At 42.0% G+C, this 14350-nt stretch overlaps 1 protein-coding gene across 29 annotated transcripts in view; it reads left to right on the top strand.

Moving 5' to 3' along the window:
* The first annotated feature begins 900 nt into the window (after positions 1-900).
* The window catches only part of celf5a (cugbp, Elav-like family member 5a), a 189089-nt gene continuing 175639 nt past the window's right edge, over positions 901-14350 (top strand). For all 29 annotated transcript variants that reach the window (XM_073476222.1, XM_073476209.1, XM_073476216.1 and 26 more), the window contains exon 1: positions 901-1258. In XM_073476222.1, the coding sequence (XP_073332323.1) occupies positions 901-1258 (358 nt within the window). The remainder of the gene's footprint in view (positions 1259-14350) is intronic.

Raw genomic sequence — 14350 nt, 5'->3', positions numbered from 1 at the left:
GTAACTCTGCTCATTTACTCAAGTAGCTACTGTACTGAAGCACAGTCACACTTTCAACTTTGTGAAACTTAACACTTTTCTCCAGCACAGTTCAGAGGCAAATATTGCACTGCTTTACCTCATTTATCTACAAAGTTTCTGCAGTTTTCAATTAAATTTTATCCAGCCACTGCAGAAACTTTGTAGATATTACTACCTACGTCAGCGTTTTACTCAACTACATAGCGAGAATCAGCACGACCCATGCAACTGAAACACTGCTGTCACGGTTGCACATCGATACTTTTGGAAAGAGTGACTTATGTCCACATTCCTGCCATTACTTGTTCACTTTAAGTCAAATAACATTTTGAATGAAGGGCTTTTGCTTTTTAGCGGGAGACGAGTCAGAGTAGGAAATACACAGGTGGGAATAATAAAGTTAATGATGGCTGTCACGACTTACTGGGACACTTAAATATAAAGGAGCCATCGTTGATGTTATTTGTAACACCTGTGCGTCTCCTGCTATGACAGTCCAACATGTCCTCTGCTGCTTTTACCGAAGTAAATGATCTGGAGTACTTCTTCCACAGCTGTTTACAATGACAGTATTTTACATACATGCTCAGTCATGGTCAGAACACACATTTTATACAACCCTCACCAGGCTATTGGCCTCTCCCGAGCTGCAGTACTTGTTTCCTGACACTGGGTGTCGCTCCAGAGCGTCTAATATCGCTCCTGCGCGCTTACTCCGCCGCTATCCCCCCCTCCTCTTCCTCCCCTCTCCGCTTTGTACTGTGTGTGCGTGTGTGTTGTGTGTCGGATAGAAAGTCAGCCTGGTTTCCAGCTGAGTGCTTGCTCTCTCACAGTGTGTGTGTGTGTTGTCATTATTATCCACTCTGCTCCCAGCTCAGAATGGCCAGATTCACTCAGACTGAAACAAGAAGGCAGCACCATCCACAGCAGCCCCAGCCCGCTCACTCCAGCCTGGTTTTCACCGGACCGGGGGCGCCACCGACCCAACAACCACTACTACTTATCCCACACCAGCACCAGTACCCTCAGATCACATTTCCGAAACCCATGAACGGGTCAGAACCCATTTCAATTCATCCGGAGAGCGGCAACATGAAAGACCAAGATGCCATTAAGCTGTTTATCGGGCAGATACCGCGGAACTTGGAGGAAAAAGACCTGAAACCTCTGTTTGAACAGTTTGGGAAAATCCACGAACTGACAGTTCTCAAGGACCGATACACCGGCATGCACAAAGGTAACGTGTCGCCCCTCCAATGGCTGCGAGGCCCGTTTATATATCTTGATAATATTTCTTATCATTATCTCACCTATTGAACTCGAGTGTGTTAGAACAGGAACGCGTATTTACGCGTATATGTCACTTCTTCTTAATTCTGATACGGTCTCGGTCTACTATTCTATATATATATATATTTATATATATAAAAAAAGAAAATCATAAAATCTTCATGTGCATCATTGCTTACACATTTTCATCTAACATTCATGATTTTTGTCATTTTGTCCCCTCTATAGTGGCTTAATAACGCGCGTTGTTTCCTCGCAGCGTCATATTTCAGCGCATTTCTATGTTTCCATCTTGACAATTCCACATTTTTTCAATACGCGTGCAACCAAAATGGAAGATTTACAAACAGTGTGCAGCATCGCGACTGATATCTTGGCCGTGCTCTGTGTTTTAGAGCCATTGGACAGTGTTTTCTTAACGCGCTCTTAAGTGGGGCAGAGGCGCTTGGAAAGGATGCATTTTTAAAGAGCCTTCCCCTGCCAGTCCCCCGTCTCCTCGCGGAGGGGCGGCATCATTTATTCATCCATATGCTTTCTTTAACATCGCCCCATGTGCGAGTATAGGGGCTGGGTGCAAACAACCCGACACGTCCAAATCAGTTCAATACCACAATGTCTCCAAAGGGCGCCAGAGCTGTCGCAAGATGACGGACGCGGCCGCGGAGAGAGGGCAGTGCTGCTGCTGCTGCTGCTGCTCAAATGGAAGGCTGAGAGTGTAAATCCACTCCGCTCACTATACACAGTGACAACTTCCACCCTCCATAATGAAGTTGGTTATATTAAGGATGGATAGTGTACATCACTGCTGCCTGGGTGGGAGAACCATATCACAATACGTGGTCCCCCTCCTCACAGTCGAGCCACGCAGTGTTAGACGTCATCATCATCATCATCATCATCACCATCATCATCATCATGAACTTTAATTTTGTTTATTACATTTCATTTGCACTCAGCCATGTTGGATACAAACCATGACAACTGTAGGGCTGTATCTGTATGTTGTTTGAAACAATCACCAATAATAATAATAATAATAATAATAATGATAATGATAATTATTAGTTCCATTGTAATCATGAGATCAAGTCTCTGCTGATATTGCTTGCAACACCAGATTCACGATTCAAAGAGAGAAAGCCCAACACTATCTCAACAAAAGTTTATTCTTTTGCACAACATTTATGTTTTATTTATGCTGCTTTTAACTCCGTGTTTCTAAAACTGACTCATACATGCTACAGAGCCAGCACAGTGTTCATCTTGTCACAGCATTGGAAAGAAAAAAGAAAAAAAAAAAAAGGCCACTCTCCCCCTCTTTGGATTCCTGATCTTGGACTCCTGCAGAGCAGATGTTGATATGTGAAGGATGTTAGTCCAGGAGATAAGCCCTTTATTACAGTGACATTTAGAGAAGACAAGACAATCTGTGACAATAATGTAAATGCCATTTGAAAACACTGCAAACAATGCCATGTCGTCTATGAGATACAGAGACGCCATCAAAAGATATTACATGTGTTGCCATCGCAACGGTTGTCCACAGCTGTCACAAAGCCCTCGCACTGAGGCCGTATCACCAATGCAGTATTTATGCTATATATATTCATTAATATGGATTCATTGATTGCCCAACTTTAATGACATAAAACACTTTAAATAAATTATGATAAATTGAATTAAAGTAACAGAAAACAAGGAAGATTGAATGGGAAAAAAAAAATCAATACATGGATTTTATTTTATTATGTGCAGTATCTTCTGCAGTCTCTTTGATTAAAATGTTGTGTTTGGGTTTGTGAAGGTTTCTTATGCTTTATAGATATTTTCTATCATAGCTCTTATCTGTCACATATTTCATGAAGCCAGATGCTCCTGATTCCACAGTTGGTATTGTCAGTGTGGAGGAGGAAAGACTTTTTTTTTTTCTTTTCAGTGTAGCACTCATTTGGCATTCATCGGTATGTGTTTGTGCATGTGTGTGCATACATATACTAAAATGTCATTGCCCTGTGTTGCATAATGATTGCACTATTTAGCTCCTGAGTGATTGTCGCTTGATCACGGTGTCAGGGAAAAGACAATTTAGGCTCTTAGATGTATTTCCATGCAGAGAAAATAGAGCTTTGATAGAATTGAATGTAATTCAAGTGAAATATATGATGCGATTACTACAGAATAAATTACATTTATTAGTAGTAGTGATTTATTTTTGCTCATCGACTGTTTTTGTTGCATTTGAAAAGTTTCTCATCTCTTTTCTTCATTGTATTATTATAACTATTATCAATTACGACATTATTCATGCTCTGATTGAAAAGTTAAACAACTAAAAAAAAATTTAATTAGATGTCCTGTTTTTATTCAGTGAAATTCATTCTTTCTCAGGTCTGAAATGCAAAACTCAAATTCTAAAGAGCTTTGTAACAAACTAAACTCATCTTTTCATAGACTGTAAAATAATTCCTGAGAACTTTTACGTATATTGTCTGTCAGTCAGGGGTTTCTTACCATTTCCAATCTAAAACATTAACTTGTATAAATGTAAGTAGACAAGGTCATCTCTCTGATCAGATTAGATAATAACATAATTGTAAAATTACTCAATTGTAGAAGTTCATCTTTACCTTTATTCATTAACTTACAGACAACTAATTCATTTTAGATAAGTACTGTCCAGGCAAATTAAATGGCTTAAAATGTAATGAATCCAGGCCACACAATTAACAATACATAATCAAACCCTAATGTGCCAATGATCTCTGATGAGGTTATTTTATAGTTAATCATGTTATTAAGCAGAAAGGGATTATGGGTATGGAAACACTGGAACAGTCAGCCACAAAGGAACACATTCAGACTGACAAATACATTGATGGACAGAGGGATAAACACACACACATGCACGCACACACACACACACACACACACACACACGCACACGCTCGTTATTTTCATCACTCTAAGTGTCGTGCATTTGGTAGTCACTGCACTTATTCTGTCATTCTGATTCTCATTTCATCCACATTGTGCTCTCTGTGTTTATTATTTTCCTCCTTTTTTATGCAACTATTTTTCCCCTTGGTAATCCATGAGGGAAAACATGGAATTAGTTTGTAACGCGTGATAATAATGCATGGCCATAATAACTTGACTCAAGAGGATTAGCAAATGTGCATTGTCTGAAGCAGCAGTCTCTTGGGTGATCAGCTGGTTGCCTCCCTAAACAGTGGCTGCCTCTGCCAATTAAAAATTCAGTCTAGTCTGCCTCTTCAAATGATTAATTCTGCCCACGCTGTCGATGGCCTGCCAATTATTGTCGCCCAATTGGTATTAATAGGTAGAGGATTTCCTGATGTGGAATTTATCATAGACTGTGAAAACTTCTCCCTTTGGCTCTAATTAGCCTCCACTTATAGCGCATGCAGAACACACACTTGCACATTTATGCACATGCATATATGCAGAACTAAGGCTTTAATCTGCGGTGTTTCTTTTTTCATGTGTGTAGGCTGCTGTGTTTTTTTTCTGATTTTCTTTTATTTATTTAATTTTGGAAAAAAGTGGATGCACACATGAAAAAGCACTCAAAGTAAAGGCTGAATCTGTTTCTGTGTAGATTTGCGTTGAATCTCTCTTCATCTGGACAGATTTTACCCCACGAGTTCGGCTGAGGTTGACTAATCTTCACTTGTGCAGTTAAGTAACATGCACTTGAATGAGAGAGAAAGTAGAGGGAAGAAAAGCTTTTTTTTTTTTCTTCTTCAGGTGTGATTCAGCACAGCAGACAGACAAAACAATCCCTACGCTGCCTCACTTCATTCTGCCGACCAGCTCAGCCCGGGTATCAATATTAAGCTATTGTCGGGTATCATTGTGTTAATGCATTTATAAATGGACCAGAGATATTGCCCTAGACCTCAGCCAAGCAGAAGCACATTAAATCACAGAATAATCTAATGAAATATTTATTCAAGTTTTTATTTTTTTTCACGCTCTGAGCTAGTGTGATGGATAGCGTCCCTCTGTGGGTTGCCCTCCCAATAAAACAGAGAATAGCAGGGAAACAGAGATAGATGGAACGTAGCGTATGCATATTAATATGAAACAACACTTTACCCATTTACCTCATAAAATGATACCTGAAAGGCAGCAGCATTGATGAAACTCTGGTTTGTTGACGATTTTCTCTCCTCTTTGATTTAATGGAAGTGTGTGTTGCATCTACATGTTTCCATATTGTGTGCGCCTTATGGAGAGTGTCAAAGATCACGGCACTGCTGTAGGACAGCATCTCCCCTGAGGAAACAGATGGGATAAACTCACTTACAGACTATAAACAGAGCTGTGGAAGTGATATAGATGGTACATACACAACACGCTGTGATAGTTTTACTAGTTTAGTGTAGTACAGGCGTGTGCAGAAGGGGGGGCTAAGGGTGCCTGAGCACCTGCCCCTTTGGCCCTGATGTTTCAAAGTGCCCTTTTGTGCAGTGTATTTTATTTTACGCTATTTCTTTTGTTGTTTGTTTATTTTGTTGAGTTTTTTGGGTGGAGGCCTGTCCATGGCCCTCATCAAGAAAAACAAGATAACAATTAATGTAATTTAGCGACAACTAAATGACACAGTGGTGTCGGTGACAGTGGTTCTGGTATAGCATGACTAAGTTGTAGGAAATAGTTCTTTTGGGTGTTTTTGCTAGTTTGGAGAATGGAATAATACCCTTTGCACTGTAGCAGTGCTCTATATTTGAGAAAAATAGGCCAGTAATTTTTAAGAATCTATAAGTATGCCTTTGCTAAATCTAGATTGCAGATTTGAACTGATTAAGCCACATTAATGTGCCATTGATAGTTTTCTTGTATTTATCTTGCCTCATAAATAGAGGAGACTGAAACAAAAAGAGAAGTTGCTGGAACCAACAAATGTTTGACATTTTTGTTTCAAAAAAGACTGAAGCAAATAATGTATTATCAAAAATAGTGTGTTTTTTTCTTTCAGCTCTAGTTCCATGTGCCTTTTTAAATTTTTTAGCACCTGCTACTCTCAAGGTCTCTGCTCGGCCCTGGTGCATATAGGCCTTTTGCCGGGATGACAATTGTATGGTTGCTAATGAAATAAAACAACTTCATAAAGGTCTTGAGGAGAAATCGACTCCATTTCAGCTGAGCATGTTAACACTGAGGCACAGGAAAAACAATTCTGTCTCCCTGCAGTTTTGTGCAGCGATTCGATTTAACAAATCAAGGATAAAATCTTCTGTCAGGGCTAGTGAGCGAAGGCCACCGAGCCAAGCTAATGCAGTAACAACACTCGCCTCGCAATCTTTAAACGTCTGTAAATATTGTAATAAGCAACAGGGCTTTCCTCATAAAAGATGCAGCAGCTCAACTGGTACTGACAGGCGCTATGGGCCTTGACTTCAGGATGAGGAGCTTTGCCTCCCTCTCTCCTCCTCTTTTTCTGTTGGTTTTCCAAGGAGATTGCCAATCTCGGATGCCGACAAGGCCGTGCTGCTCTGCTGGAGGTCAGTGTCCGCACACCAAACTCACCTGGCTTTTATTCGGTCTCCGCTTCCTTTCCCCTTAATCCCTGCCCGAGAGAGCCTTTCAGATGGATTGATTTCCTGCTCCAATGCAACATTCATTACGGCTCGCAGTATATTATGCTTTCACTATGTTGGAAGTGCAGTTATTCCATGACCTTTCAGGAATATGTTTGCTCTTAATGGGTGCCTGGAGCAGAGACGAATATGGGAAGATGTACTGTGAGGTCTGAGGGAAAACATGGACCAATTTCATCACTGAGACACTCGTTTATGAAACTATACACTCCACGTGTATTTCATTAGATTGGACTAAATGGAGTTTTGTGGTTGTTTGTTGCAGGTTGTGCGGAGTGTCATGTTTGGAGGCATGATTGTAATAGCATGTTAGGAGTGTTAAAGCAATTTTTAAAAGGTTTTTTTCATCATTTGGCTACCTGGAAGGAAACCAATTTGTTATTCTGTCGTGGCGTTTTCTGATGCTGCTTGAAGTCTGTTTATTCAAACATTTTGGTGATATTTTTGCATTATTGTTTGTTGTGATATGGTAATGTCATTAATGTATCCTGAAATGTGACAAAAAGTAAATATAAGAAGAAGGAAAGAAAGAAGCTCTTCATTGAATTTATTGGGACACTGTTGAGGCTGTTTCAAGATGTTGTGCTCAAATATTTTTGCTGTGTTTCAGCTCAAATTTCTCTTTTATGGGCAGAGTCAGTAGACGCGTGCCACTTTCTTGTGCATGCGCAAAGGTCATACAGCTATTTCCTTAGTCTAAATAGAGGGATAGAAGCCTATCTATTTTGTATGTGTAGCTTAGCAGAGAGTGCCATTGCCTACAGAGCAGAGTGTACTCTTATGAGGGGGGGTGGTTGTAAAGGCACAGAGAAGAAAAAAAAAGGAAGGGAGCGATGGAGGGAGGGAGGAGGGGGTTGGTGGTTTCTGTTAGAATAGCATGAGCTCTTTAATGTTGTGTTTGAGCCTGGCTGGGCACAGATTCATTTTAGAAGCAAAATGAAATAACAAGGGAGAGGGGAGAGAGGAGATTTTAATGCAATGTTTTGTGATAATCCCTCTCCATTTTGGAATGGTTCAGGAGAACTCATGCGATAAAGCCTTGTACAAGCCTGGAAAATAATAACTTATTTGTCTTGCCTTATAGTACTGTGCCCTTGGAGGGCTCGCTAACCCCCATGTTTTGGCCAAAAAACAATCACAGATTAGTCAAGCTGTCACATCTCTGTGATTGCCAAATGGTTGAGCCCTTGATGCTGGTGTGAATGAACAATGCATGAATGTCGTACATGTATCAGCCTGAGAGTGGACGCGAACACAAGATATGACTTAGCGCTGTCGCTCCATCGTATAGGACGGGGAGGACGACACACGGGATGCAGGGGTGGCCCACAAGGCAAATGACAGACGGACACATGGGCACAAACAATAGATGTATGGACAGATGGATAAGTGGAGGGGAGAAGATGAAGTGTTTGTCAGAGATGCAGAAACAAATAGTTGCTTTTATCCCAAGGCTGTGCGGGAGAAGAGTGATGGCTCAGCTTGGGACACGGAGGATCCCCTCCGACAGGTTGGGAGCTCTTTGGACACCGGGGGGGGCGGGATTGATGGAGGGTGGAGGAGGCGGTGGAGGAGGAGGAGGAGGAGGAGGAGGAGCGGAGGCTCAAGTTCGACAGATGTGTAAAATAATCACGTGAAAGCAGTAAACATGAGAAAATCCCTCTGGTAAAATGAGTAATACTAATAATATTCCTTCTTAATATGCTTCTTTCACAATGTAATATTCCAATATTACTACTGCTGCTGCTGCTGCTGCTAGTGCACATACTATGACTTCTACTACTGGTCTCAGAGGTGATTTACTATTTTATGGATGTTATTGTACCTAAATTACCAATGCAAACAACAATGAAATGCTTATATTAGCTGTTACAACAGACTAGAGATGCTACAAATGAGGTATTTTTACAACATAAATAATACTCCACATCACCTCCCTAAATGGTGATTATGACAATGGTAAACAAGACTATCAGCATCAAGACTAAGATTTTAACCAATCCCCAACTTGTGATGAAGACACATTTCAGATCAGAAAAATGTCTATGAACGCTCAGGTCCGTGAGGGATGTGTGAAGATACATGCTGCTCAGCACGGTTATAAATAGAAATTCTGTGGTATTTCCGAAAATAGGTTAAGCTGCCATTGCTGCACTGCTGGCATGACATCACTGATTGCCTGCCAGCCTCCCCCAAAAGACTGCTCCCATACTGTGCTCAAAAGGAGGGAGAGTATGAGGAGGGGGAGACGGGGGGAGCATCTGTGGGCGACTGCAGGGCCATGTACCCCCCCCCCCCCTCGTTTCCAGCCGCCCCCCGCCTCCCCCCCACACCCCGTCCCCTCCATCACGCGGCCATCTCTCCCCTCACTCCTTCCATCTATCTTCCCCACTGAAGCACCGACGCTGTAGCTAACAGTCTCTGTGCTTTATTGCCAGAGACACAAACTGGTCAAGGAGCTTTGTACTGGAGATGAATCGCTTCCACATTTTTTTTTTTTTTTTTTTGCGTGATACAAGCAAATTGTGTGCCAAATAGTGCCGGAGACACGGATGAGAGGTGGAATTCGTGTTTTTCTTTTTTGATGATCAAATGTTAATGTGGTTGAATGAGTGCAGTGTGCGGACTTTATATGAGATCCAACATGGCAGCCGTTCTGTGGTTCACTACTCAACGGTAGATCTGGCTTAATTAAAAAAGACTACTCAAATTAATTAATGGCTGATGGGTTCTCATATCTGTTTCATCTGCTCTTTTGGTTCACTTCAGACTTCTTTCTTTGCCATCCCTCTGATCTATCTATCTATCTATCTATCTATCTATCTATCTATCTATCTATCTATCTATCTATCTATCTATCTATCTATCTATCTATCTATCTACCTACCTACCTACCTACCTACCTACCTACCTACCTACCTATAGATTATTTTCCTGTTTGGTCATTAGGACAGTATTTCGGGAATCCACTGGGCTCAATATGGTCACCAGGAAATATACGTCAATACAATTAACACGCTGTTGCCTGCTTGTTAGTCAGACCATTAGTGTTAATTATTACCCTTCTCCAGCTCAGTGGTGACAAGAGATAAATAAATAAAAAAAAGAGAGCCGGGACAAGGACACAAAGTCGTATTTTTATTTTTTTATTTATTTTTTGGCATGCGTAGCATAATTGAAAATATGTGTTTGGAATACAGCATGCTCTGCTCCATTTGGCGCATGCACTGAATGGAAAAGAAACAACTTTAAGAAGCTCTCATTACAAGTTTGTTTACGTGCAATTAAGGTTTTTCGCTCGAGGTGGGCTGTGTTTAGTGCGTGTGGTACAGACGGATGGGTTTTTTTTCTCCCTCTCGCACGTCTTTCTTCCGTCACTCCATCCGAGCAACCTCTGGGCCTTTGAAGCGCTGTCTTTAAAGGTATCTAAAATCAAAGCGACTGAAAACCTGATCCGTCTCTCAGTCTGCAGTCAGTTTGCAGCTGCCAGTCATCTGTGATTGTGGCTTTGCCATGATCAATTGATCTGTCTAAAAGGTTTAAATGCCTTTCACCTTTGGAAAGAGGACAAGCATTGTTGGGAATATTGCATGAAATATGTCTATTAGGTACATTAAATAAAGACTTTGCATCATTGGAAGCATAGTGCACTGTGGTGTGCTATACGCAGCAGAAGGCAATGTGCGAGAGCCAAGTGAAAGTGATTTTATTACTTCCTTTCACCTGGTTTGTTTTTCCAAGAGGTTGTACATGAAAAGGAGGAGATTCAGTTTTCTGACTTTGACTTGTGGGGAGGGGGGCTCGGAGAAACTTTTATTGATTTCTGTGTAAATCCCCTGGCCGGAGCAGCAGACGTGGCTGGGAGGAGGGAGGGAGGGAGGTGCGACGGGCTGGAGAGACGGGACTTGGCAGGTAAACTCGTGTTGCCCTCCCAGAAGTAGCACGGCGGGAGGCAGTAAGTGTGAACCTACACATTATTTACAGCTCTGTGAAACTCCATCCATTAACAGTGACAATTAGCTTGCTCATCAGGGATGCAGGCCACTAGATGTATTTATAGATCGGGGCCCTGGCTTTAATAGCAGAAGAGGGATGGAGTGCACAGATAGTCTACAAAAGTCAAGGCTTACTTTAAAGGCTACTGTAGATGCCAAAGGGCTGTATCCTAAGTGTTATCCTGAGCCACATATTGAAAGAGTTCTGGCTGACTTGGGGAATGGGGCGGCCAGTTGCAATCTATCACGTCACCTCTCAGAAGTGCACCTTCTGCCAAACTGAATTATCTTTGCAACTTTATCAGGAACTGGTTGGAACTGTATCACTGTTTCCAGCTTTTTTTTTACGCTGCTACGCCCACAATGTAGAGCCATAAGTGCATATGTCAGCTCTGGAGAGAAATCCTCTACAGTTGGATTATATATGAAGAACCACTTCTGCCCTGAGAGAACTGTTTAACCTCAGAGCCACACAATTGTGTGAGAGCGAGGGTGTTGAAGTTTCTCTCTTCATTGTTATAACGGCGTCTTACAGAGCCTTTCATAAAGAATTTATTGCATTTGTCACACTCATTAGGCAATGCATGCCACAACATAACACGTGCATGTAAATGTTGTGTAACATTCACACCTGCACACAGTCAGGCAGTCCTTCGGGAATTGCTGCCTATGGATCTGTTTGACTGCTGCTTGGAGACTAGTGTAGTCTGTATGAGCGGGTAGCAACAAATCAATGGCTGAGGTCTCCTGCTCAGGGGTCAGAGAGGATACTAGGGAGGGTCCGGGGACTATTTCTTGCCCTCATGATGGACACCGATGCTCCTCTGCGCTCCACGATGTTCATCCTCCCCCAGCCATTGCTCAAGGTGAGGGGATGATGGGAGGAGTAGTGAAAGGAGAAATGAAGGAGGATTTGGAGCTGGATGTAGCAGAGATGAAAGGATGGAGTGATTGATGAAGGAGTGATGGAAGAGTGTAGTCGGCTTCAGGATCATGAGATGGTGACTGAGCACAGTCGCTGGCTGCCTTTAAGGTGGCTGTCTGACTTAATTAAGGTTTACAGGTTACGCTAGGCTACTGCTTATATTACAGTGCTCGTTACAAGCCCATTAGGCCTGGGCAGAGAAAATATTGTTGTCAGAACAATGAGTGAGAGCATTTTGGAAAGTCCCTGCCAACTCCATGCTCCAGCTCTTCTTTATTATACCTCTCTGTCTGTCCTCCCTCAATCTGTCCTCCTTCCCCCAGAACATTGCTGTGATTGTTGGAGTGTGTGAACAGATCGAGGATCTTCTTTTTTTTCCAAAGGTGAGGGAGTGATTATATGAGTTAAAAGCTTCTCCGAGACCAGACTGATTACCCCCCTCACGGTCAATCTGCGCCACTGAGCCTCCTGCCTCCCCAACTGGCGATGATTCAGGTCATAATCACATTGTATCAGTGCTGATGATGTGTGTTTCAGCTTCCGACCCCTCTGAAAGGCTATCAGTTCCCCCGGAGCCCCACATGGCAGTAAATGAAGTAAGCAAGTAATCTACCCACAGTGATAGCATTTTCCAAAGAGTGCAAATGATGTGTGAGGGTGCAGGCGAGGCTGGTGCCAGGACTGGCTCGTTTTTCTGCTACCTTCACACTTTCTGGCCATGGAAAAGCCACATTGAGAGCAAGTTCACACTTTTTCATAACACTGGGGCAGTTTGGCTCCTCTGGGGCGAGGAGATGGAGAAAAGGGAGCAAAGTGGGTATGAAAGGCGGAGTGGGAAGAGAGGTTGTGGTTTAAACTAGTCTACAAGGAATTGCATTCATATTTGACGATTCTGCAGTACACGATTTACGCCCAATGTAGAAGTAGGACGTTTACTGACCTCCTGCAGTTGACATCACAGATTGCTGCCTGTTGCTACGGTCACAGGCACCATATTTTTTACATTTCTTTATGGTCCTGCTAGCATGTATAGCTAAATATCATTAGGTGCTAAGGTTGTTGGATTAAATTTTGCTGGATTGCTGCCAATAAGCATAACATTTAGGTCTATGGATATTAGCAATGCCATCAAACAAATGAAAGGACCATTGTTTAAAGTCAGAGGCCCATGGAGCTCATGGTGCTTTCAATTTAATGATCATTTTATTAAATGAATGACTTTCACATTTCAAAGGTTACTGTCTTTGAGAAACAGCACTTTGTTAAGGGAATAGTGTTATGAGTTGGCAAATGAAAGCGACACAGTAAAGTTGCTGATCAATACAATAGGCTACATTTATTTCCCTTAAGGGGGCTGGAAAGTTAATGGACTAATTTAATAATGTATTCAAGGAAAGCAATGTAGCCGCCATTGTTGTTTATGAATGCGAGTGCATTGCACCCTTCAGTGTGGTGCTAGATGGCAACATCACAGCAGACGGAGGTTAAGTTGCTTTGCCAGCTAGCTATTATAGTAACATAATAAAACAATGTCACTGGTCAAAAAGAGCCAGAAAAAGCTAAAACTGTAGTTTTGTCAGATATGTAAAGTAAGACCCTACTTTGTTGGTAATATATCGCTGTTTGCTGAGGAGGATCTGTTCACCAAAATACGTCTTGTGAAGGCTTGTTGAAGCTGGTGAGTAACATTACATTACATTATGCTAAAAGTGACTTAAGCTAATTTATTAGAGGGCTGGTAATGACTGTGATGTTTATGGATATGGACATTATTGTCCCACAATGCATTGCACAAAGGAACTCGAGGAGCTGCTCTCAGCTGCATTGAAATTTATTTGCAAGCGATGTCTTGTGTTGACAAAAGTCTGGCATAATTTCCTGTTATTGACTTGTAGTATGCTAAATACAAAATTACACGTACCAAGAGTAGACACTATTCGTACGTAATGTGGATATGGGACACAGTCAGTGTGTTAATTGAATAAGTATGCCTGATGTAAGTGCTTGGACGTGGTAAGAGAGTACCAGAATCAGACGTGTTTGTGTAGACATAGATGTTATCACCAGGACCTGTAACCTCAACAAAACAATTAGCAGAGTATCCTACTGAGCTGCTACACCAGATACATACATTTTTGTAAATGGAGAGCCTGAGCCACAGTGAATGTAAATGGCTGCAGTCGCCACAGCTATACAGTATCTTCCACCACTCGCTCTCTCTCTCTCATTCTCTATCTATCTCTGTCGCCCACTCACTCTCTCTCTTCCATGTAAGACTCTTTAATTACATGCCAATTCAACACAGTGGAGATGGAGAGACTCAGCCCTATTTCCCAGTACACACGGCGCGCACACACTTAAAAATATAACATTAAGAAATAGGAGACGAGAGGAGCGGAGTTGGCACTGACGAAGCGAAAGAAGTCGGGAGGAGGAGAGAGAGAGAGGAGGGAAAGGCAGCAAAGAGGAGAGGAGAAATGTTTTTCTCTTTGGAG

The sequence above is a fragment of the Pagrus major genome, chromosome 11, assembly GCF_040436345.1.
Source record: "Pagrus major chromosome 11, Pma_NU_1.0".
Lineage (NCBI taxonomy): Eukaryota > Metazoa > Chordata > Actinopteri > Spariformes > Sparidae > Pagrus > Pagrus major.
This window is presented reverse-complemented; position numbering and strand designations above follow the sequence as displayed.